This window comes from Equus przewalskii, chromosome 29, assembly GCF_037783145.1.
Source record: "Equus przewalskii isolate Varuska chromosome 29, EquPr2, whole genome shotgun sequence".
Taxonomy (NCBI): Eukaryota; Metazoa; Chordata; class Mammalia; order Perissodactyla; family Equidae; genus Equus; species Equus przewalskii.
Genome location: NC_091859.1, coordinates 46,501,987 through 46,528,149, shown reverse-complemented (window position 1 = coordinate 46,528,149; position 26,163 = coordinate 46,501,987). Strand labels below are relative to the sequence as shown.

General features: G+C 41.8%; 1 protein-coding gene across 34 annotated transcripts in view; it reads right to left on the bottom strand.

The window, feature by feature from the left end:
- PPP6R2 (protein phosphatase 6 regulatory subunit 2) overlaps positions 1-26,163 on the bottom strand; it is a 100,177-nt gene that overhangs the window by 27,397 nt on the left and 46,617 nt on the right. For 19 of the 34 annotated variants that reach the window (XR_011534503.1, XR_011534504.1, XM_070599300.1 and 16 more), the window contains 2 exons: positions 17,682-17,924; positions 8,006-8,192 (listed from right to left, as the gene is read on the bottom strand). Coding sequence is in view for 22 of the 34 variants with exons in the window: in XM_070599300.1 (XP_070455401.1) it covers positions 8,006-8,192; positions 17,682-17,908 (414 nt within the window). In the remaining 12 variants the exon portion in view is untranslated. Of the gene's footprint in view, positions 1-8,005; positions 8,216-17,681; positions 17,925-19,616; positions 19,747-26,163 lie in introns of all 34 variants that reach the window. The other 15 variants (XM_070599295.1, XM_070599299.1, XM_070599296.1 and 12 more) reach the window with 8 other exon arrangements.

Genomic DNA, 26,163 nt, shown 5'->3' with positions numbered 1-26,163 from the left:
GATAAATTATTAGAATAGCAGCTTTATTGATAATCACCAAAAACTGGAATCAGCCTAGATATCCTGCTGCATGTGAATGGTTAAACAAACTGTGGTACACACATATCATGGCATACCACTCTGCAATAAGAAGGAATGCACTACTGATACACACAACAACTTGGATGAATCTACAGGGAATTGCACTGAAAAAGCTAATCTCCAAAGGCTACATATTGTATGATTTAATTTAAATAACATTTGATATAACAAAATTTTAGAAATGTAAAGATTAATGGTTGCTAGGGGGGAAGGATGCATGAAGGGGTAGGGGCAAGAGGAAGCTGGTAGTTACAAAAGGGCAACACAAAGGAGCCTTTAGTTTTGGAACTGTTCGGTACCTTGACTGTGATGGTGAATATACAAACCCACAGAGATGATAAATTGTATAGAATTTAATACACACACACAAATGACTAGAAGTCAAACTGGAGAAATCTGAATAAGATCTGGGGATTGTATCAATGTCAATACCCAGGTTGTGATATCCTACTAGTGTTTTACAAAATGTCACCATTGGAGGAAACTGGGCAAAGTACACAAAGAATCTCTTCATATTATTTCATACAACTGCATAAGAATTTACAATTATTGCAATAAAAATTTTCAATAAAAAAGATACTATTTGGAATAACATGAGAATATCAACTACCTAAGAATAACCCTAATGAAAGATGTATAAGACTACTATCCAGAGAATTATAACATATTGTTGAGAGAAATTAAGGAAGCCCTAACTACTCAGCTTTGTCGTTGTGGCACAAAACCAGCCACAGACAATATGTAAATAAATGGAAGTGGCTGTGTTTCAGTAAAATTTCATTTACAAAAGCAAGCAGCAGACTGGTTTCTGCCTGTGGGCTATAATTTGCTAATAACCTCAATCTATAGCCAATGTAAGTCTAATCAAAATTTCAGCAGGCTTTTTTGGGAGGGCAGGGGAGAACGTGGAAACTGAAAAACTCATTCTAAAATTTGCTCATTCTAAAATAATGCAAAAGGCAAAGAACAGTAAAAACAATCTTAAAGAAAAACAAAGTGACAGGACTAACTCTATCGAATAGCAAAACGTATAAAACTATACCAATTCAGATAGTGTTGTACTGGTGCAATTACAAACAGGACAACAGAACAGAATACAGTCCAGAAACAGACATATACAGACGTGACCACCTGATTTATGGCAAACGGGGCACTGTAAAGCAATTGAGAAAGAATGGCCTTATCAACAAATGGTGCTGGGTCAAATGGATATCCATATTCAAAAAAATACTTGAACCTTACACCATTTACAAGAATCAGTTCCAGGTAGACTGCAGATAGCAAGATGAAAGGTAAAACAATTAAGCTTCTAGAAGATAATACAGAAGAATATCTTTATGACTTTGAGGTAAGTAAAGTTTTCTTAGAACAAAAACACCATCAACGACAAACAAAAAGAATTAGGAACTAAACTACATGAAAATCAGAAGTTCTGCTCAGTAAAAGATATCATTAAGAAAGTAAAAAAAAAAAAAAAAAAAAAAAAAGGCAACCCAAAGTGGGAAAAGATGTTTGCAACACAAAAGCAACAAAAGACTTATATCCATGAAAGATAGAGAATTCTTACAAATCAAAAAAGAAGAAACAGCCTAGTAGAAAATAAGCAACAATCCTTCTTAAATTATTCCAGATCCTTCTCAAACTATTCCAGAAAATTGAGGATGATGGTACACTCCCTAACACACTCTATGAGGCCAACATCACCCTGATACCAAAACCAGACAAGGACAACACAAAGAAGGAAAATTACAGGCCAATATCACTGATGAACATAGACGCAAAAATCCTCAAAAAAATACTGACAAACCAAGCACAGCAATACATTAAAAAGATCATACACCATGATCAAGTGGGATTCATACCAGGGACAGAGGGATGGTTCAACATCCGCAAGTCAATCAATGTGATACACCACATTAACAAAATGAGAAATAAAAACCACATGATCACCTCAATAGATGCAGAGAGAGTATTCGACAAGATCCAACATCCATTTATGATAAAAACTCTCAATCAAATGGATATAGAAGGAAAGTATCTCAACATAATAAAGAGCATATGTGACAAATCCACAGCCAATATCATACTCAATGGGGAAAAACTGAACGCCATCCCTCTGAGAACAGGAGCAAGACAAGGGTGCCCACTCTCGCCGCTCTTATTCAACATAGTACTGGGGGTTTTGGCAAGAGCAATTAGGCAAGAAAAAGAAATAAAAGGAATCCAAATATGCAACGAAGAAGTGAAACTCTGACTGTTTGCAGACAACATGATTTTATATATAGAAAACCCTAAAGAATCCATCGGAAAGCTACTAGAAGTAATCAACAATTACGGCAAAGTTGCAGGGTACAAAATCAACTTACATAAATCAGTTGCATGTCTATACTCTAATAATGAACTAACAGAAAGAGAACTCAAAACCACAATCCCATTCACAATTGCAACAAAAAGAATAAAATATCTTGGAATAAATTTAGCCAAGGAAGTGAAAGACCTATACAATGAAAACTACAAGACTTTCCTAAAAGAAACTGATGATGACATAAAGAGATGGAAAGACATTCCATGCACATGGATTGGAAGAATAAACATAGTTAAAATGTCTACACTACCTAAAGCAATCTACAGATTCAATGCAATCCCGACGAGAATCCCAATGACTTTCCTTCACAGAAATAGAACAAAAAATCCTAAAATTCATATGGGGCAATAAAAGACCCCAAATTGCTAAAGCAATCCTGAGAAAAAAAGAACAAAGCTGGAGGCATCACAATCCCTGACTTCAAAATATACTACAAAGCTATTGTAATCAAAACAGCATTGTACTAGTACAAAAACAGGCACACAGATCAATGGAACAGAATTGAAAGCCCAGAAATAAAACCTCACAACTATGGACAGCTAATCTTCGACAAAGGAGCTGCGAACATACAATGGAGAAAGGAAAGTCTCTTCAACAAATGGTGCTGGGAAAACTGGACAGCCACATGTAAAAGAATGAAAATAGACCATTCTCTTATGCCATTCACAAAAATAAACTCAAAATGGACCAAGGACTTAAAGGTAACACTTGAAACTATAAGACATCTAGAAGAAAATACAGGCAGTACACTCTTTCTTCCTTTTTTTTTTTTGAGGAAGACTGGCCCTGAGCTAACATCCGTGCCCACCTTCCTCTACTTTATACGTGGGATGCCTACCACAGCATGGCATGCCAATAAGTGCCATGTCTGCACCCGGGAACCCAACCAGAGAACCTCGGGCTGCCAAAGCGGAACGTGAGCATTTAACCACCGTGCGCCACTGGGGTGGCCCCGGCAATACACTCTTTGACATCAGTCTTAAAAGGATCTTTTCAGACACCATGTCTCCTTGGACAAGGGAAACAACAGAAAATAAACAAGTGGGACTTCATCAAACTAAAGAGCTTCTAAAAGGCAAGGGAAAACAGGATTGAAACGAAAAGACAATCTACCAGTTGGGAAAAAATATTTGCAAATCATATATCCGACAAAGGGTTAATCTCCATAATATACAAAGAACACACAGAACTCAACAACAAAAAGCCAAAGAACCTGATCAAAAAAAATAGGCAGGGGATATGAACAGAAATTTCTCCAAAGAAGATATACGGATGGCCAATAGGCACATGAAAAGATGCTCATCATCACTGATCATCAGGGAAATGCAAATCAAAACTAGACTTAGCGGGGGCTGGCCCCGTGGCCGAGTGGTTAAGATCGTGTGCTCTGCTTCGGCAGCCCAGGTTTGAATCCTGGTTCGAATCCTAGGCATGGACCTAGCACTGCCCATCAAGCCATGCTGAGACAGCGTCCCACATGCCACAACTAGAAGGACCCACAACTAAAATATACAATTATGTACTGGGGGGCTTTGGGGAGAAGGAGGAAAAATAAACAAATAAACAAAATCTTTAAAAAAAAAAACTACACTTAGATATCACCTTACACCTGTTAGAATGGCTATAATAACCAAGACGAAAAATAACAAATGTTGGAGAGGTTGTGGAGAAAAAGGAACCCTGATACACTGCTGGTGGGAATGCAAACTGGTGAAGCCACTATGGAAAACAGTATGGAGATTTCTCAAAAAATTAAAAATAGGGGCCTGCCCGGGGGTGCAGTGGTTAAGTGCATACATTCCGCTTTGGCGGCCTGGGGTCCGCTGATTCAGATCCCAGGTGCGGACATGGCACTGCTCATAAAGCCATGCTGTGACAGGCATCCCACACAGAAAGTAGAGGAAGATAAGCACGGATGTTAGCTCAGGGCTAGTCTCCCTCAGCAAAGAGGATTGGCAGATGTTAGCTCAGGGCTGATCTTCCTCAAAAAAAAAAAATTAAAAATAGAAATACCGTATGACCCAGCCATCCCGCTACTGGGTACTTATCCAAAGAACTTGAAATCAGCAGTTCAAAGAGACTTATGTACCACTATGTTCACTGCAGCATTATTCACAATAGCCAAGACGTGGAAGCAACCTAAGTGCCCACTGACTGATGACTGGATAAAGAAGATATGGTGTGTATATATATATACAATGGAATACTACTCAGGCATAAAAAATGATAAAATCATCTCATTCACAACAACATGGATGGACCTTGAGGATATTATGTTAAGTGAAATAAGCCAGATAGAGAAAGACAAACACTATGATTCCACTCACACATGGAAGATAAAAAAAAACACATGGACAAAGAGAACAGATTAGTGGTTACCATGGGGAAGGGGGGTGGGGGGTGGGCACAAAGGGTGAAGGGGAGTACCTATAAGATGACTGACAAGTAATAATGTACAACTGTAATGTCACAATGTTGTAAACTATCATAACCTCAACAAGAAAAACTAAAAAAAAAAAGAAAAGAAGCAACAGATTACATGAAAGAAAACACAAATGACCAATTAATATATGAAAAAGTACTCATGCTCATTAGTCATCAGGGAGATGCAAATTAAAATCACAATGCTATATTAAAACCAATGCAAATTAAAACCACTAGAATGGCCAAAATAAAAACACTGATAATATTAAAAGTTTATGAAGAAGTGGAGCAACAGGAACTGTCATACTCTGCTAATGGGACTGTAAATTGGCTCAACCACTTTCACTACCATTCAAGCTGACCACACACACATCCTAGTTATGACCATATAATGTAACACTTAGAGCAACCACTAAAAAACCTACACAAAGAGATATACTAAAAAACACTATAGATAAATCAAAATGGAATTTTTTAAATGGTTATGTAACCCACAGGAAGTAGGAAAAAGAAAAGAGAAATGAAAAACAGAACAAAGAGAAAACTACAAATAAAATGGCAGCCATAAGGCCCTAATACAGTCATGCACCACATAACAATGTTTTGGTCAATTAGGTATTGCATATATGACGGTGGTCCCATAAGATTAGTACCATACAGCCTAGGTGTGTAGTAGGCTGGCTATATCATCTAGGTTTGTGTAAGTGTGCTCTATGATGTTCACACAATGACAAAATTGCCTAATGCACTTCTCAGAACGTATCCCCATCATTAAGTGACTCATTACTGTATATCAATAATTACAATTAAATGTAAATAGCCTAAACATGCCAATTAAAGACAAATGGACAGAGTAGATAAAAACACAGGACTTAACTACATGTTGTCTCCAAGAAATTTACTTCAAATACAAGAATCCACACAAAAGACTGTACACAATGTTCACAGCAGCTTGATTTTTAATAGCTAAAAAGTGTAAGCAACTAAAATGTCCTTCAGTAGGTGAATGGTTAAACAAATTGTGGTACACCATACTATGAAATACTACTCAGTAATAAAAAGGAATTGTGATTATGCTTGTAAAAAGAATCCTTACCCTATAGAAACAGAAACTGAAATATTTATGTATAAAATTATTTGGTATCTGAGATTTGCTTCAAAATAATCTGGGATAGGGGTTGGAAATAGGGGATGTAGCAAAAATAAGATTGGTCATGAATGGATAATTGCTGAAGCTGCGTGACTAAGATATGGGAGTTCATAAAGTATTTTCTCTAATTTACAAATTTGAAATAATCTTTAATGAAGAGTTAGGTCCTTTCCCTGACAGCCCACCTTTCATGGAAACATGGAAGAAATACTCACTACAGTCCTATCACAGCCGAATATGGAAACAAGCCCACTCCCAGGCTGCTGATACAGAACTCTGGAGTAGCAATACCATGGACACCACGTCTGCTAGAAAGAACATGGTACTTTTATAGGAAAAGATGTACAAGATCTATTTCTAAATTTAAAAAGTAACTTTCAGTATTTGGAGTATGATGCCATTATGTGAAAATAAATAATAAGTATATATTAGTACATCTATTGAAAAAAAAACTTAAGAGAAACATGCACTGAATAATCAACAGTAGTTACCTCTAGAGTATTATAGGACAGTTTCGTGTATTTCTGTCTTGTTTGAACTTTTTCATATTTTTTAAGAGAGCAGTTCACCTAATTTTGATGCAATAGGCAAGGGAAGAAGAGGGAAATACTACATGAAACAGTAAAATTCAGAAAATATCTGAAAGTAACAGAAGAGTATAGTCAGGCTACAGGAAATTAGGAGGTACACACATCCAGTCACTAGGCTGCGAGGGCCAGACAGGAAAGGTTTCTATAACTTCTACCACTACTCAATAGCCACGATGACAGCCCCCACCACCAGTACCACCCCCTACCCCAGCACAACTGTTACTACTGTGATTACAACTCATACTACTATCCTAGTACCACTACCACTGTCAACACCAGGAGCACCTCTCTCTGTACCATCACCACCACCCCACTATTGCCACTATTCTTCATTCATACTCTGCCTGGTTCAAAAGAAATATCTGAGGTGAGGCAGTCCTCTGAGGTCCCTTGCAAATCTAAGATTTATGATCCCATGAAAGACGACACTGCACTGAACATTTACAACACAGCAAGAGAATTTCTTCAAGTGAACAATGATCTGCCCTGGGGTTGCACCTTCGCAGAGCTCCAGACATATACATAAAATATTGGTTTGTTTCCTGACTGGGTATTTGATGATATTAAACAATTATGGTTAATATTTTGGGGTGTGATAATGTGATTTGCTCAGCAAAGTCTTGTCCCCTCCTGTAGTTATATTTAAAAGGCGAAAAAGTTCTTATATTTTAGAGCTATATGCTGAAATATTTACAGAAGAAATGATGTATCTGGGATTTGTTTTGAAATAATCCACTGGGGATGGTAGGCAGGGGATAAAAGATGAAAGAAGACTGAGCAAGACTGGCTGCTGAAGCTGGTGATGGGTACCATCAATACACCTCACACCCTACTTCTGTGTGTGTCTAGTGCGGATTGCAGTGAGTCACATGTCAGGTTGAATGTAAGGCAGGAGCAAGTACGGACTCCAGGAACACCATGCTCCAATGGAATGAAACAAATTGACTCACTACTTTACAGAAGCCTAATGCCAGAAGTTTTCTTTTATTTGCTTTTAAACATTAAGTGCCCTAGACACACAGACACCTGCCACACAAATGGTGGTGGATGTCCTAAGGTCCTGCCATGATTTAGGCACGTTCCTAGACCTCACGCCTGTGACTCGTTGGTGACAGGACAAGCTGGCCTAGTTTGGGGCCCTGTGCAGCTCCCAGGGATGGCGGGAAGTGCTGCTTATTCCAGAGTCGGCCAGCAGAAATATCTCTTGGGAAGCCACTTTCTTAATCAAATTCCAATTCACGTATCAGCAGCCCATGCTGCTCCACATGTGTCCCACAGAACAGTCAGAAACATTGTTCCCCACAGGCTGACAATGTGGGTCACCCAGCAGTGGCTGACAGCAAGGTATGTCAGCATCAGCCATCCCAAACCACATGGGTTCGGCAGATAATTTACCTGTTCAGTTTTTCGTGCAATGAGATTGCCAATGGTCTTGCTGAAAAAGCTGGCAAGCAGAGGATTGAGAGGTGGCTCATGGTCCAAGAAGTCATAAAGAAGGTTCAGCAGAGTCTCGTCCTCTCCTAGTCTGTCATTAATCTGTGGCACGTCACACGTCAGCAACTCACAAGCTGTGTTTGGATATCTAAAAGGGCACAATGCAAGCAACTGGAGGTGAAATTAGACTTCTCCAACTCTTAGGAAACTGCTTCAATAATCTGCCTCTTAGGAAGCAGATCACAGGTAAGAACAAAACATTGATAGACCTCAGAACACAACAAAAATGCAGTTATTCTGTGACCAATAGGAATTTTTGACTATCGGAAGCTCAACATTTTTAACATACCTTTTTCAGGTTCCTCATACCTACACTCTGACATGCTACATTTTCTCATTCTATTTCCATTTTCTAAATAACCTTTCTCTGTCTTTTGGCTTCACCTCTCTCCAGGCCTCATTTCTCATACTCACCTGCCAGGTCTCTCACCTCCTCTAACCAGTTAGTGAGGCCAAGTTCTCCATCATGCTCGTCCTTCTTGCTCCTACATATCAACAAGCGCAGATCCAGCTTGTTCCCAGTCTGAAGAAATGTCACACCAGCAGCTTACAATGCAGTACCAGTTATGAGGTGTTACACAGGCGAGTTATTATTTGGAAATACTAATATATGAAAATGATGTACTATTCATTTGATAAAAATAACCAGGTAAAAATAATTCTCATCCCATTACATGCAATCCCATGATATCATTGAGCTCCCTGCCTTACCATCCGACAGACATGGGGTCACTGCCATCACCCCCGGGACAGGCATGCCTACTGAACAACCTGCTGCATCTAGGACAAAGCCTGCAACAGCAGTGCCAGTAAAAATGCCCAATGCCATACCTGAGCATATCTGGAAATGAGGGTGAGGGTGCCGGGGGCTGGAATAGTCAAGAACCAGGTGGGAGTGTCCTGTGGGGCTGACTGCCCTGGAGCCACCTGGCACTACATGAGACAAACTGTGTAGCCTCAGGAATGCTGCCTAACCTCTCTGTGGGCTTCCTCATCTGAAGGAGGAGGTGCAAGTCCCCACCCCCGACAAGGCTATGTACAAAGCAGAGCAGCACCTGGCACACAGTAAGCCCTGGGTCAGGGTCAGCCACTATGATCTTCCTACTCCTGGTAGCCACCAACATGGGCCCCAGCACAGACCTAAACCAAGGTGGTCATTATGGATCAGCTAGAGGTGCCTGGATTTGAGAAACTCTATGGGTTGGTAGAGTGTGGCAGCCAACCAAGTGTGGAAGGGGTAAAAGACGGAAAGGGTCTCAGGCTGGCTATGGGCTGGGTGTTGCTCGTTAGCGCAGAGCAGAGCTCAGAGAAATAGTGTTGGGTGAGCAGGATGGGTGTGAGGGACCTGCCAGGTTCACAAGGAGCTGGCCCAGTCCAGCAAGCAGGCCCAGGCTACCAGAGCGAATCCAGACAGAGGGGTGGTCAGTGCTCAGACAGAGGTGTGGCCAGTGCCCAGACAGAGGTGTGGCCAGTGCCCAGACAGAGGGATGGCCAGTGCCCAGACAGAGGGGTGGCCAGTGCCCAGAGGAGTTGGCCAGTGCCCAGGGAGGGGTGGCCAGTGCCCAGGGAGAGGGGTAGCCAGTGCCCAGAGACAGGTGTGGTCAGTGCCCAGAGAGGGGTGTCCAGTGCCCACCTTGTGGGATTGTTAAAAAGGATCAGACGAGGCGGCCCCGTACCATGGAAGGAAAAGCCAGAGGAAGCCTGCTGGCAGTGTAGGGCAGAAGGGCCAAGTTGGCAGCACCGAAGGCCAGAGCAAGGTGCCGCATCACCCAGGCAGAGGGGTGTCCACCAGACTCCAAAAAATAAGAAAAGATTCATCAAGCTGCAGGAGAGACACAAGCCCCAGAGAAAAGCACGGACCACTCCTTCAGGAAGCTGCTGCAGAGCACAGGACTCCAATCTTGTCTCCACACACAAACGCATGCACATGTGTGGCAGCTGAGTGACAAGGCACTGACCTTGTAAGCTTATGTCTAGGTGGAGGGCTTGAGATTTTCTTTATCAGTATTTTATAATTATTCTTAAAAAAACAGGTACAGCTTTCGCAGATTATAAAATTTACACAAGGAATAGGAATTCCAGCTAAACATAGCAAATCGAACACACAAGCTTGATGCCATTCCCTCTCAAACTCCTATTCAAATAATGCCAAGAAAAAATACACAAAAAGAGAAGTAGAAATGACACAGGGCAAGGCCTAAAGACAGGAAAGGGCAGCCTGAGGACTGGCTTGGCGCACCAGGGAAGCTGAGTCTCAGGTGGTCACAGAGGGAAGCGCCAACTAGGAACACAACTTCAGAGAGGCATGGACATGGAGACGGTGGCCGGTCTGGGCAGGGTGAAGGGACTGGCTGGAAACTCACGAGAGCAGTGAGCCTTCCAGCCCCTCCCTTGATGCCCTCACACAGGACTGGGAGGTTTACTCCCTGAAAAAGTGGACCAGAGGACTCCTGACTTGGTCACGTCAAGACACAACTGAGAGAGAGATGGAACACTGTCCAGAAATAGCGGCATGGTAAAAACAACGTTGGGGTGCCCCCAGCCCCTCTTCCTGACTCAGGCTGATGCTACTGCCCACAGGTAGGAGATAGAAGGATTCTTTTCTGCAGAAACTGAGAGGACAAAGAGGAAAGTCAACTAGTCATCACCTAACCAAGCGGTCGGCCACCCATCACCCACAGTGAAGGGTAGTGGGCAAGCTCCACTCAGACCCCAAACTCTTTGCTGACTTTAGTGTCTTTCTCTTGAAAAGAACCCAAGTGCTGACCAAACCAACCACCAGCAGAAAACTAGGCACACAAAGCAAAGACAGCGTGCAGAGAACAGAAGAACCCCATCAACAAATACACCGCGACAGTGTATCCATGAGGAAGAAATGGAAGCTTGTATTTAAAATATCTGAGTATAAGAAAGACCTCTTAGAAATTAAAAACATGATGGTAGAAATTTTAAAGATCAATAAAAGGACAGGAAGGTAAACCTTGAAGAAACCTCTCAGATGTAGAGCAAAAATAAGAAGAGGGAAGTACGAATCCAGGTAGCCTAACAGCCAGTCAGGGGTCCCAGAGAGAGGTGAGAAAGTCGGACGGGAGACCATTATCAAAGAAAGAACACAGGAAGCTTCCTTGTGTGGAAGGCCACGAACTCACAGAGTCAAAGGGCCCCGGAGTGCCTCGCACATAAGTGAAACTGCGACGCCCAGTGCCTCCCTATTTGAGAGGGTGGTCGCTGTGACAGCTGAGTGCTTTGATCACTCATCCTAGCTGCTTGTTTCTTTCCCCAACCCCGAGATTTCTCCTAGTTTGTCTGCTTAGTTTTGTACTCATCTACTAATTTCTCCCAAACTCTCTGACTATACCACTCTCCTGAATTACCATGTTTCTTCCGGAATTCCCCTGTCCTGACCCAGGAAATAATTTCACACTATTGCAAAATTCCAGAACAGGGGTAGAAAAGGACCTAAATATCCCCCTAGAGGAAAGAAACCCTGCTACACAAAGGCCGAGGATGCTTACTGCATCAGACTTGCCAACAGCAAGGCCAGAAACTGGAAGACAACTATGAGTCCTCGAAATTGGAGGAGAACGATGTCCAGTCCTCTGTGTAGGAATTCTACACAGAGGGAGCAGCGGACAAACAAAAGGAGAACAGTGCATTGTCAGACAGGCCTGACCCCCAACCACTACCATCCACGTACAACTCAGTACACTATTCACCACAGGAAGGAAACCAAAGAAGAGGAAGACGAAATCCTGGAACATGGAAGGCAGACACTGGAGTTACCAGAGTAAGGATGAAGGAGATTCCCTTCCTGCTCCTGATGCTTCCCTCTGTGCCCGGACTTGCTGCTCACAGGGGGCTCTTCTGGGCAACTGGCCTTAGCCATGCTCCTTTCTGCTCTGCCCCTTAGTACAGCAGGGTTTCATCAGGGGGAGGAGGTTGTCCTTCCTGGGGTCCTGCCCTACCCAGCGCTGCTTCCCACTGGCTGAGCAGTTCTAACTGTACAATTTGGAAGCCTATCACCCACAGCTATAATGACATTCTCCCACACCAGCTTTATGAATAACAAAAGTGATATCTGCTGGCTTTTTATTTCTCAAATGTCCAGAATTCGGCAGGCAAACTGGGCAGAAACCTCAAAAAAAGGCCAGGAGCAACCTGATGGTTCTCGGGCTGAACCAGGTGGCTGGCTTCTCATCCCAGGGCTGCTCCAGAGGCCTCACCTGCCTGGGGCAGCCTCTGGCCTTAAGCAGGAACAGCAAGCTGCTGCCTGACCTCAAACCGCCCAGAGGCAGCATCTCTTGAACAGGCTTGGCTCAGGCTCCTTTTCCACTATTGGGAAAAGAGTTTCTCCATAACCCAGCCTACAGTCACAAGGGTGGAGCGACATTAGCTATGCTGCTCAGCCAAGTCTGCAGGCAGAACCTTCACCTCAGAGGCTCCAGGCTGTGGAGGAGACACTGCTGACCTTGTCAGGCTGGCCGAGGTCACAGCCGACTAGAGTGCTGAGCAGCACAGGTACTGCTTCCTGTAAGCAAGCTTATTGAAGCACAGCCACACTCACTCATGTACCGTCTGGGGCGGCTTTCACAATACAATGTCAGAGCTGAGTGGCTGCATCAGAGACCTAAACAAGCCTAAATATTTCCTATCTTAGCTTTCATAGATAAAGTCTGCCGACTCCTGTCTACATACCTATTTGTATCTCCGCATCTCTGAAAAATAATCTTGACCCTATTTCTTCCCTTAGCTATCACCTCATCCACCCATCCATTTCATTCCTTTTCTCAAAAAGGAAATTGTGCTTTAATTTCATTTAAAGTCAAATCAATTTTAGATTAATTTTTAAGTTTTTATTGCTAGGTACAAAGGCTTTAACAGCTCAGACAGCTCAAAAGGGCTCCCGAACAGGGGCAGACTTCCCTCTCTTTCCTCACTCCCAAGCCTCACTCCTCAGTCACCAGTCTTTCAGCAGTTTCCTCCACTGTCAGCCTCCATGTTTCTAAATAAAATACACTTCCGCTTCTTCTTTATTTCCAATTTTAGACAATATAAATAATCTTCCTATGATGTAAGATGAAGACTCACATCTCATCTCTATAAATTACACCACAAGTGTTAAACTCATGCCCAGTGTTTCCCTTAGTATGAACATGTAAATAAATACAGACATACCTCGTTTTACCGTGCTTCACTTTATTGTGCTTTTGCACTATTGCATTTTTCACAAATTGAAGGTTTGTGGCAACCTTGCATCAAGCAAGTCTATCGGTGCCATTTTCCCAGTAGCATTTTCTCACTTCACATCTCTGTGTCACATTTTGGTAATTCTCACAATATTTCAAACTTTTCACTGTGATTATATTTGTTATGGTGATCTGTAATCAGTGATCCTTGATGTTTTTATTGTAGTTGTTTGGGGGTGCCATGAACCACATCCATAAAAGAAAGCGAACTTAATAAATGTGTGTGTTCTGACTGTCCCACAGACTGGCCGTTCTCCGTCTCTCTCCCTCTATACTCAGGCCTCCCTATTCCCTGAGACACAGCAATTTTGAAATTAGGCCAATTAATAAACCTACAATGGCCTCTAAGTGCTCAAGTGAAAGGAAGAGTCACAAGTCTCTCACTTTAAATCAAAAGCTAGAAATGATCTAGCTTCATGAGGAGTGTATGTTGAAAGCCAAGATAGGCCAAAAGCTAGGACTTTTGCTCTAAACAATTACCCAAGTTATGAATGCAAAGGAAAGTTCTTGAAGGACCTTAAAAGTGCTACTCAAGTGAACACACAAAATAAGAAAGGGAAACAGTGTTATTGCTGATAGGGAGAAAGGTTTAGTGGTCTGGATAGAAGATTAAACCACCACAACATTCCCTTAAGCCAAAGCCTAACCCAGAGCAAGCCCCTAACTATCAATTCCGTGAAGGCTGAAAGAGGTGAGGAAGTGCAGAAGAAAAGCATGAAGCTAGTAGAGGCTGGTTCATGAGGTTTAAGGAAAGAAGTCATCTCCATAACATAAAAGTGCAAGGTGAAGCAGCCAGTGCTCATACACAAACTGCAGTAAGTTATCCAGAAGATCTAGCTAAGATAATTAATGAAGGTGGCTACAATAAACAGCAGATTTTCAATACAGACAGAACAGTCTTTATTGGAAGAAGATGCCATCTAGGACTTTCATAGCCAGAGAGAAGTCAAAACCTGGCTTCAAAGGACAGCATGATGCTCTTATTAGGGGCTAATGCAGCTGGTGACTTTGAGTTGAAGCCAGTGCTCATTTACCATTCCGAAAACCCTAGGGCCCTTAATAATTATGCTAAATCTACTCTGCCTGTGCTCTATAAATGGAACAACAAAGCCTGGATGACAGCATATCTGTTTACAACATGGTTTACTGAATTTTTAAGCCTACTGTTGAGACCTACTGCTCAGAAAGAAAAATTCCTTTCAAAATATTACCCCTCATTGAAAATGGCACCTGGTCACCCAAGAGCTGTGATGGAGATGTATGAGATTAATGTTGTTTTCATGCCTGCTAACACAATGCCCATTCTGCAGCCCACGGGTCAAGGAGTAATTTCGACTTTGAAGTCTTATTATTTAAGAAATATATTTTGTAAAGCTACAGCTGCCATAGATAATGATTCCTCTGCTGGATTTGGGTAAAGTCAATTGAAAACCTTCTGGAAGGGATTCCCCATTCTAGTAGATGCCATTAAGAACACTCGTGATTCATGGGAAGAGGTCAAAACATCAACAATAGCAAGAGTTTGGAAGAAGTTGATTCCAAGCCTCATGGATGATTTTGAGGGGTTTAAGACTTCAGTGGAGAAGTAACTGCAGATGTGGCAGAAGCAGTAAGAGAACTAGAATCAGAAGTGGAGCCTGAAGATGTGACTCAATTGCTGCAATCTCATGAGAGAACTTTAAAGGATGGGGAGTTGCTTCTTATGGATGAGCAAAGAAAATGGTTTCTTGAGATGGAATCTACTCCTGGGTGAAGATGCTGTGAAGACTGTTGAAATGACAACAAAGGACTTAGAATATGACACAAAATTAGTTGATAAAGCAGCAGCGGGGTTTGAGGGGACAGACTTCAATTTTGAAAGAAGTTCTACTGTGGGTAAAATGCTATCAAACAGCATTGCACGCTACAGAGAAATTGTTTGGGAAAGGAAGAATCAATCGAGGCAGGAAACTTCATTGTTGTCTTATTTTAAGAAATTGCCACAGCCACTCCAACCTTTAGCAACCACCACTCTGATCAGTCAACAGCCATCCAGACTGAGACAAGAGCTTCTACCTGCAAAAAAGATTACGACCCACTGAAGGCTCAGATGATGGTTGGCATTTTTTAGCAATAAAGTATTTTTCACTTAAGGTATGTACATTGTTTTTTTAGACATAACGTTATTGCACACTTAATAGACCAAAATATAGTATAAATACAACTTTTATATGCACTGTGAAACCAAAAAATTCATGTGACTCGCTTTATTGCAATCTTCGCTTTACTATGGTGGTCTGGAACCAACCCACAGCACCTCCAAGGTCATCCAGTACTGTCAACGGCTGAGCTGCCTTCTTCACTCTAGCTCCATCTGCTTACTCAAGTAAGTCCCCACACCCAGAGTTCATGGTTTTCTCATTGCTTTGCTTAGCCTGGTACTTATCTCCTAATGTCTCCCAAACTCTCTGACTATAAAACTCTCCTCAGGCTGGCCCAGTGGTGCAGTGGTTAAGTTTGTGGGCTCCACTTCAGTGGCCTGGGGTTCATGGGTTCAGATCTCAGGCGCAAACCTACGCACTGCTCATCAAGCCATGCTGTGGCAGCGTCCTACATACAAAATAGAGGAACACTGGCAGAGATGTTAGCTCAGGGCCAATCTTCCTCACCAACAAAAAAAAAAAGCCCTCTCCTGCCTCATCAATGCCACCCTGGGATCCCTCTGCCCCCGCCCCAGGTCTCTTCCCCCATAGTACTTGTCACCAATGTCTCCAGACAGGGAGACCACATACCCTGTCACCAAACAGGACACACTTGGGAGTGAGAGAGGGAAAGGGACGGGGCCATTAAAGGTGACGCTGAAACAGCAGGTATTGACCTGGACCATGTGACCTTTCACGGATGGTCTCCATGGCCCTATATCCCTGGCTCTTCCACAAACAAGGCCCCTGCCACTGTCTAGGGTTCCCCCTAAGTGTCAGCAGACTCCCCTGGTCAGAGAGGGCCTGACTGACTGAAGTGCCCTGGCCACAGGCACTTTCCATCACTCTATCTGGCTTTATTTTCTTTTTAAGACAAAGGTCAGGGGCCCGGTGGTGCAGCAGTTAAGTTCGCACATTCCGCTTCTCAGCGTCTCAGGGTTCGCCGCTTTGGATCCCAGGTGTGGACATGGCACCGCTTGGCACGCCATGCTGTGGTAGGCATCCCACACATAAAGTAGAGGAAGATGGCTATGGATGTTAGTTCAGGGCCAGGCTTCCTCAGCAAAAAAGAGGAGGACTGGCAGTTGTTAGCTCAGGGCTAATCTTCCTCAAAAAAAAAAAAAAGACAAAGGTCAGCAAAAAGTTTCTATAAAGGGCCAGAAAGTAAATATTCGAGATGGTCTATGTTGCAACTACTCAACTCTGCCCTTGTAATCACAAATGGTGGCTGTGTTCCAATGAGATTTTATTCATGGACAATGAAATGTGAATTTGACCTCATTTTCACATGTAACAAAATACTATTCTTTAGAATTTTTTCAACCATTTAAAAATGTAAACCCATTCTTAGCTTGCAGCCATAGTTTGCTGACTCTGTTCTAAGACTCGACCACCACACAAGGTCTGGCTCACTGTGGGCTGCTATCTGTCCTGACTCTCGCTGTGTCACAGGCCCCCAGCTCTCTCTTCCCAGAGTCTGCTCCGGCCCCAGAGCAGCACCCTCAGAGCCAGAGGCTGGGTCCGCTCTGTCCTCCCGTCACCCAAGGTCCTCTGATCACTCACACCCCTCTGTCTCCACCCCAACCCCCTGCCACACCACTCCTTCCCTTCTGTTATTTCCTAACATCCTAGCCAACTGCTGAATGGAACATTTTAGAAAAACTTTGAGAATGGTCAGTACCATTAATGACACAACATATTTCCTCCAAGCCCAAGATCCCAGAGTGAAGTACTTCCACAGTCAAGCTGTCAAATGCCTCCCATCTCTCCCGACCGGCCATTGCACCAGGCTGGGAGCTGCCTCCTCCTGCTGGTATAGTCCCATTCAGTCAGGCCTCACACTGAAATTACATCTGCCTCTCTGTCATGGGATCAGTCTTCTCTTTCAGCATATTTTCACTCAAAACACTGACACACAGTATAACCTACTAAAACTCAGAATGAGAAATCACATACAGAAGAGATTTCAAAATCTTAAACATCAAAAAAACAAACCCCACAGGAGTGGCCTCCTCACTTCTCAAGTGGGGTAAACGTCTAAGGTCGGCTTCTCCATCAGAAAACCCTGGTTCTGGCCATCTTCAAACACTGCCCGCTGCCTCCCTGCAGCACCGCCCAGTGCTGGGCCCCGGTCACAGCCTCAGTACATACTTGAAGCGGACCTTCTCTTCCATGTCCAGGGGTGGGTCCTGTGTGATGAGGCTCACCAGCTCCTCCATACACTGCTGCCTGCAGAGGAAGTCCAGCAGCTTCCGGTTCTGAGCCTTGCACTCCTGCAAGATGTCATCTTCGTCCATTAACTCACGCAGTGTCACATCCTCCTTATCCAGCAGCTTGTCGACATGGGACGTGGTGTTCAAATCAAACTTCCAGAACATGATGACAGCCACAGAGCTACAAGCAAAGAGGAGGGTCAATTATCCCCACCAGTACAAATCCACTCTCAGCAACTCCACACCAAAGTCCAAGAACTCTATTCCCAACATTGGCCTGGGCTGGAAAGGGCAGTCTCCCCAGCAACTGCTCGGACCAGATCTCCCTGGGTCAGGCTCCAAAGTCAGTGGGGACTTCTCGGCTCTCCTGCATCTCAGAACCTGCTGCCTTCTCTCGATTCCACCCTAGCTGACCCACCTTCCTTGCTCTCCTTTCCCACCCCCAGTGCTCAATGTGCCACTGGTGCTCTCATTCACTCCTTTGCTCCTTTAGACCAACACAAAACCATGTTTCTCGTGTGTGTCATGGCCACACCTGACTGACCATCAAATAAAAGAACACAAAATATCTCACAGAACACAACCTCAGCAAGTCAAACTCATGACAGCTCATTTTGCTTGGCCCTCCCTTCCTCTGTCACTCCCTACCCACCTGGCCTCTCCTTTCACTGTCTCCATCTTGCTGAATAACTCAGGGTTATCCCTGAAGCCGCCACCTCCCTCACATGTACCCTGAGCTCTAGGTCTTGCCACAGCTACCTGAGAAATTGTTACTGACCCAGCCCATCCTCTGCATCCCACATCACCCGCTTCAGGCTCTTGCTTTCTTTGCCTGGACCATACAAGGTTTGTTTGTCCCACTCAAGTGGGACAGCTGAGTCTCATACGTCAGTCTTTGGGCCTAGGCTGGTTTGCACCACAGCTTTCAGTGTTCGATGCAAAATGAAAACCATAAAGCTCGTATCTTTAACAAAGTTAAACCTGCATTTTGAGCTTATGAATCTTTTCAATGTCACATGAATCATTCCTTGAAAACTATGGTAATAGTAGACGGGACTTATCTTACCTGATACTTTTATTTAAAAGAGTAAAAGACTGTCCATATGATGCAAAACCTCGGATTTGTCTGTGTGTAAAGCCCAGCTGCCCTAGGAGCCCCTGACACAGGCTCCTCAGCTGTCCAGGCACCATCCCCTTCACGTCAAACTCACTTTTCCAAAACAGAGGCACCTTCACATTCCTCCCACCTGGCTTCATAGGCTCCACTGGCCCCAGACGCCCACCACTCAGCAGGCTGCTTTCTACAATGTGCCTCCCGTCTTCTGGGCACTCCTACCGTCTCCCTGACTCTACCCTCGAAACAAGGATGCCGCATCTTTCTTTCAACGCAAACTGCACTTTCCTACCTTTAACATTCTGCACATGCTCTTGTGCTCAGACAGTCCTTCCTCATAAAATCCCACCCACCCCGCCAGACTGAGCTAAGGGCAGGGCCGGGACTGCCCTGGGCCTGCTCCAGCACACGCTGCAAGGCACTCAAAGGTTGAGCTGCTTTGACTTGCACTGCAAGGGACTCCATGGACGGACCCCGCACTCAGGTTCCTTCTGGGTACTAAGATCTCTCTTACTTCTCTTGTGAGGCGTGTGGATGGACATTTGTGGATGGTTGCAACAGACTTTGGGGAACAGAAATAATAATTCCTAGAAGTGCTTTCAGGAAAAGATGGCTGTCTCCACATATACATCAGATGCCCCTCTTTCCTATATGCCCTAGAGAATGACTCAAACGCTTAGATAACATACAATCCAGAGAAAGACGGGAACCAGAGTGAGATCCCACCTTGCCAAGGCATTTTTCCAAACAAGAACTTACAAGACAGGGCAGCTAGAGGAGGCGTCTGTGAATACTGCTTTTAGCCATAGAGTGGGTGAGTGGCTGGATGGACCACAAGTTCCCATAAACCAAATGGGACAAGTTTTTCTAGCAGGATCCTAAAAAAGGACTGGATTAATCCAAAAGAAGATAAAAAGAAAGGAGAGAGAGAGAAAATAAGCAACAAAAACAGACGGGACAAATGGGAAAAAATAGTAAGATAACAGACATAAACTCAACCATATCAGTAAGCGCATTAAATGCAAATACATTAATAACTTCAATTAAAGACAGAAATGGTCAGACTAGATAAAAAAGTAGCAACTCACTATATGCTGAGTATAAAAAGCTTACTTTAAATATCAAGACACAGGTTAAAAGTAAAAAAAAAAAAAAGTTAAAAGAATGGAAAAGGATACACCATGCAAGCACGGATCATGAGGCAGCTGAAACGGCTACACGAATGCTGGTATAGGTTTCTTTCCTCGCAATGCTTAAGTCTGCCCTGGGCATCAGGGTAAATGTGCCTCACAACACATGTTGGGAAATATTCCCTCTTCCTCCATTTTCTGAGTTTACATAGAATTGGTACTACTTCCTCTTAAAATGTTTGACAGAGCTCACCAGTGAAGCCAAGGGTCTAAAGTTGTCTTTGGTGATGTTTCAAATTATGAACTCCATTTCTTCAATAAGTATATTCTATTTCTACTTGTTTCCATTTCGGTAATTTGCTTGCTGAAAAAATTTGACCACTTTACCTGAATTGATGAAATTATTGGCATGAAGTTGTTCATTATAGTACCTTGTTAATTTGTTAATCTTCTAATGTAAAGTAGGATCCGCAGGCCCCTCTTTCATTCCTATACCTTAGTGATACCTGTCCTTTTCTCTCTCTTGTTGTTCATCAGCGCTACTAAAGGTTCATTAATTTTATTGATCTTCTTGAGGAACCAGATTTTGGTTTTATTATTTTTTTTCTCTAGTATTTGTCCATTTTCTATTTCATTTATTTCTTCTTCTGGCTTCATAATTTCCTTCCTACTGCATACTTTGGGTTTCATTTGCTCTTCTTTTTATAGCTTCTTAAAGTAGAAGCTTAATCATTCCTTTTTTAGACCTTTCTTCTTTTCTGTTATAAGCATTAAAAGCTACAAATTTTCCTTCAAGCACTGTTTTAGCTGTATACCACAGATTTTGATGTTTCCATTTTCACTGAATTCAAGATATTTCTAATCTCCCCTGTGAGTTTTTTCCTTTGATTTATAGGTTATTTAGAAGTATAATGCTTAATTTTCCAATTAATTTGGGGTTTTCTAAATATCTCTGTTACTGATATCTACTTTTTGTTGTGGTCAGAGAGCAGGATTGTATGGTTTCATTCTTTTTAAATTTATTGATTTTTTTTTTACGGCCTAGCACAGGAGTCAAGAAACTTTTTCTTGTAAAGAGTTAAACAGTATTATTTTCAGCTTTGTAGGCCACATAGGGTCTGTGTTGCATGTTCTTTTTCTTCTTCTTTTTCTTCTTAAAAAGCCTTTAAAAACACAAAAACCATTCTTAGTCTGCAAATTGTACAAAACCAAGCAGTGGGCTGGATTTGCCCAGCAGGTTGTAGGTTGCTGATGGCTGTGCATTTGTTATGGTCTGTCTTGGTGAATGTGGCATGTGCACTAGAAAATAGTTTTTATCCTGCTGCTATTGGGTGGGTTAAAGTCAAGTTGGTTGGGGCCGCTGCATGGTGGAGTGGTTAGATTCACGCGCTCCACTTTGGCGGCCCAGGGTTTCGCCGGTTTGAATCCTGGGCACAGACATGGCATCACTCATCAAGCCATGCTGAGGCGGCATCCCACATGCCACAACTAGAAGGACACACAACTAAAAATACACAACTATGTACTGGGGGGCTTTGGGGAGAAAAAGAAAAAAAATTTAAAAGTCTTTAAAAAAAAAGTCAAGTTGGTCGATAATGTTATTCAAGTTTTCTATGTCCTCACTAATTTTGTGTCTATTTGTTCTATCAATTAATGAGAGGGAGGGTTTCAATCTTCAACTATAATTGTGGATTTATTTATTTCTCCTTTTGATTCTGTCAACTTTTCCTTCATGTGTTTTCAATTTATTTTATTATATGGATACATATTTAGGATTGTTATGCCGTCTTGATGAATTGCCTCTTTGATCATTCTGAAATGTCCCTCATAATCTCTGGCAATATATCTTGTCTTGAAGTCTGCTTTATAATATATCAACAATTATGATCTTAATATAACATACCATTATGCTAATATAGCATAGCATTCTTGTGGTTCATGTTTGGTATATCCTTTAACATCCTTTTACTGTCAACCTATTTGTGTCTTTATATTTAAAGTGTTTCTTTTGTAAATAGCACATGACCAATTGGGTCTTGCTTTACTATTCCATCTGTTATTCTCTGCCTTTTAACTGAAGTATTTAGACCATTTACATTTAACGTAATTATCAATATGGTTGAGTTTGAGTAATTTGAAAAAAAACACAACACCCTTTCATGATAAAAACACTCAATAAATGAGGACTAGAAGGGAACTTCCTGAATCTGATAAAAGGTATCAACTAAAAAACCTACAGCTATCAGCATACTAATGGTGAAAAGACTGCTTTTCTCCTGAGATTGAAACATGAGATTCTAATCACTTCTATTCCAGATTGTAATGAAAGTCCTAGGTAGCACCATAAGACAATTAAGAGAAAGAAACACATACAGAGTGAAAAGGAATAAATAAAATCGTTTTTACTCACAGATGACATGATTGTATACACAGACATGCCTAAGAAATCTATAAGGAAAAGAGCTACTAGAATTAATAAGAGTGAATTTAGCAAGCTTACCAGTTACAAAGTCAATGTCCAAAAAGTAATTGTATTTCTACACACGACCAATGAACTGGAAATGGAATTTTTAAAAATTCTACTTACAATAACATCCAAAAACATCAAACACTTCAGGATAATTTAATAAAATATGTGCAAGACCTGTACACTGAAAACTACAAAACACTGCTGAGAGAAATGAAAGAATATTTAAATAAACGGAGAGATATTACTATGGTCATGCATTAGAAAATTCAATATGGTTAAGACATCGATTTTCCTTAAACTGGACTATTAATTCAATACAATCCCAATCAAATCCTATCAGATTTTTAAAAACAGAAATTGCCAAGCTGATACTAAAATGTATGCAGAAATGAAAAAAAAAAAAAAAAAAAAACTAGAATAGCCAAAGGAATTCTGAAAAGGAAGAACAAAGTTGGAGTACTAACACTACCTGATTTCAAAACTTCACATATTGAGGAACAGAGGTCTCCTCGGTGGCCAAGAGGCATATGACTGAGCCATCCTGGAAGCAGGTTCTCCCTCCCCAGTCAAGGCTTCAGATGATGCAGCCCTGGTGACATCTGACTACAATCTCATGAGAAACCCCTGGCCAGCACCCAGTACAGCTGTTCCCAAATTCCTGACTCTCACAGACTCTGTGAGATGATAAATGTTTACTGTTGTTTTAAGCCACAAAAAAAAAAAAAGAAAACTGCTTCAGCCCAAGGCATTTATCCTAAAGAAATAAAGGCTGAAGTTCAAACAAAGTCCTGTACATTAATGCTCATAGAAGCTTCATTTATAACACAATAGTCTCCCCTTATCAATGGGAGATATGTTCCAAGACCCCCAGTGGATGCCTGAAATGGCAGATAGTAAATGCACACATACATACACACAAACACACAATGTTTTTTCCTACATATATACACCTATAATAAAGTTTAGTTTATAAATGAGGCACAGTAAGAGATTAACAACAAAAAATTCTTTTTGGCATATCTTAATTGCATCACTACTCTTACACTTTAAGGCCATTATTAAGTAAAATAAGGGTTGCTTAACACAAGCACTGTGACACCATGACAGTCAATCTGATAACTGAGATGGCTACTAAGTGACTAATGAGTGGGTAGCATCTACAGTGCGGCTACACTGGACAAACGGATGATTCACATCCCTGGCAGGATATAGCAAGATGATACAAGATTGCTATTCAGAATGACATCTAATGCAAAACTTATGAATTGTTTATTTCTGGAATTTTCCATTTAATATTTTTGGACCATGGCTGACCACAGGTAACTGAGATTGCAGAAAGCGAAACTGAGGATAAGGGAGGACTACCGTAGTCAAAAACTGCTATCAGTCCAGATGACCTTCCTGAGTGCTTAAATAAACTGTGATCCATCCATACCATGGAATACTACTCAGCAATAAAAAGGAACACACTATTGCTACATGCAACAAGTTGGATGAGTCTTTGCGGAATTATTGCTAAGCAAAAAAGGTTAATCCCCAGGATGGATTAAAAAAAAAGACGCAACAATATGCTCTCTCAAAGGAAACAAATCTCAACTCTAAAGATAAACACAAGCTCAGAGGGAAGGGATGGAAGACAATACTCCAAACTAATGGCAAACAAAAGAAAGCAGGTGTTCAACAGACGCAGAGAAAACATTTGACAAGATCCAACAGCCATTTATGCTAAAAACTCTCAATCAAATGGGTATAGAAAGTACCTCAACATAATAAGGGCACATATGACAAACCCACAGCCAACACCATACTCAAAGGGGAAAAACTGAAAGCCATCCCTGTGAGAATAGGAGCAAGACAAGGGTACCCACTCTCGCCACTCTTACTCAACATAGTATTGGAGGTTTTGGCAAGAGCAATAAGGCAAGAAAAAGAAATAAAAGTAGGCGCTGGCCCAGTGGTGCAGCGGTTAAGTGCGCACATTCCACTTCCCGGTGGCCCGGGGTTTGCTGCTTCAGATCCCAGGTGCGGACATGGCACCGCTTGGCATGCCATGCTGTGGTAGGCATCCCACATATAAAGTAAAGGAAGTTGGGCACGATGTTAGCTCAGGGCCAGGCTGCCTCAGCAAAAAGAGGAGGACTGGCAGTAGTTAGCTCAGGGCTAATCTTCCTCAAAAAAAAAAAAAGAAAGAAAGAAAGAAAAGTAATCCAAATAGGTAATGAAGAAGTGAAACGCTCACTGTTTGCAGACAACATGATCTTATATATAGAAAATCCTAAAGAATCTATCAGAAAACTATTAGAAATAATCAGCAACTACAGCAAAGTTGCAGGGTACAAAGTCAACTTACAAAAATGAGGTGCATTTCTATACTCTAACTAACAGAAAGAGAACTCAAGAATACAATCCCATTTACAATCACAACAAAAAGAATAAAATATCCAGGAATAAATTTAACCAAGGATGTGAAAGACCTATACAAAGAAAACTATAAGACATTACTGAAAGAAACTGATAATGACATAAAGAAATGGAAAGATATTCCATGCACAGGGACTGGAAGAATATGTATAGTTAAAATGTCCACACTACCTAAATCAATCTACAGATTCAATGCAATCCCACTCAGAATCCCAATGACATTCTTCACAGAAACACAACAAAGAATCCTAAAATTCATATGAAGCAACAAAAGACCCCAAATACCTAAAGCAATCCTGAGAAAAAAGAACCAAGCTGGAGCCATCACAATCCCTGACTTCAAAATATACTGCAAAGCTATAATAATCAAAAGAGCATGGTACTGGCTCAAAACAGACACACAGATCAATGGAACAGAACTGAAAGCCCAGAAATAAAACCACACACCTATGACTCCACTCATATGTAGAAGTTAAACATGTAGACAAAGAGAACAGATTAGTGGCTACCAGCGGAAAGGGGGCGTGGGGGGCAGGCACAAAGGGTGAAGTGGTGCACCTACAATACGACTGACAAACAATAATGTACAACTGAAATTTCACAAGGTTATAAACTATCATAATCTCAATAAAAAGTCAGAAAAAAAACCCCACACATCTACAGACAGCTAATCTTCGACAGAAGAGCTAAGAACATACAATGGAGAAAGAAAAGTCTCTTCAATAAATGGTGTTGGAAAAACTGGACAGCCACATGCAAAAGAATGAAAGTGGACCATTGTCTTTCACCATACACAAAAATTAACTCAAAATGGATCAAAGACTTGAAGGTAAGACCTGAAACCATCAACCTCCTACAAGAAAGTATACACAGTACACTCTTTGACATCGGTCTTAGAAGGATCTTTTCGAATACCATGTCTACTTGGACAAGGGAAACAAAAGAAAAAATAAGTGGTGTTTCATCACACTAAAGAGCTTCTGCAAGGCAAGGGAAACTAGGAACAACACAAAAAGATAACCCACCAACTAGGAGAAAATATTTGCAAATCATATATCCAACAAGGGGTTAATCTCCAAAATACATAAAGAACTCACACAACTCAACAACAAAAAGACAAACAATCTGATCAAAAGATGGGCAGGGGATATGAACAGACATTTTTCCAAAGAAGATATACAGATGGTCAACAGGCACATGAAAATATGTTCAACATCACTAGTCATCAGGGAAATGCAAATCAAAACTACACAGAAATATCACCTAACACGTGTCAGAACAGCTA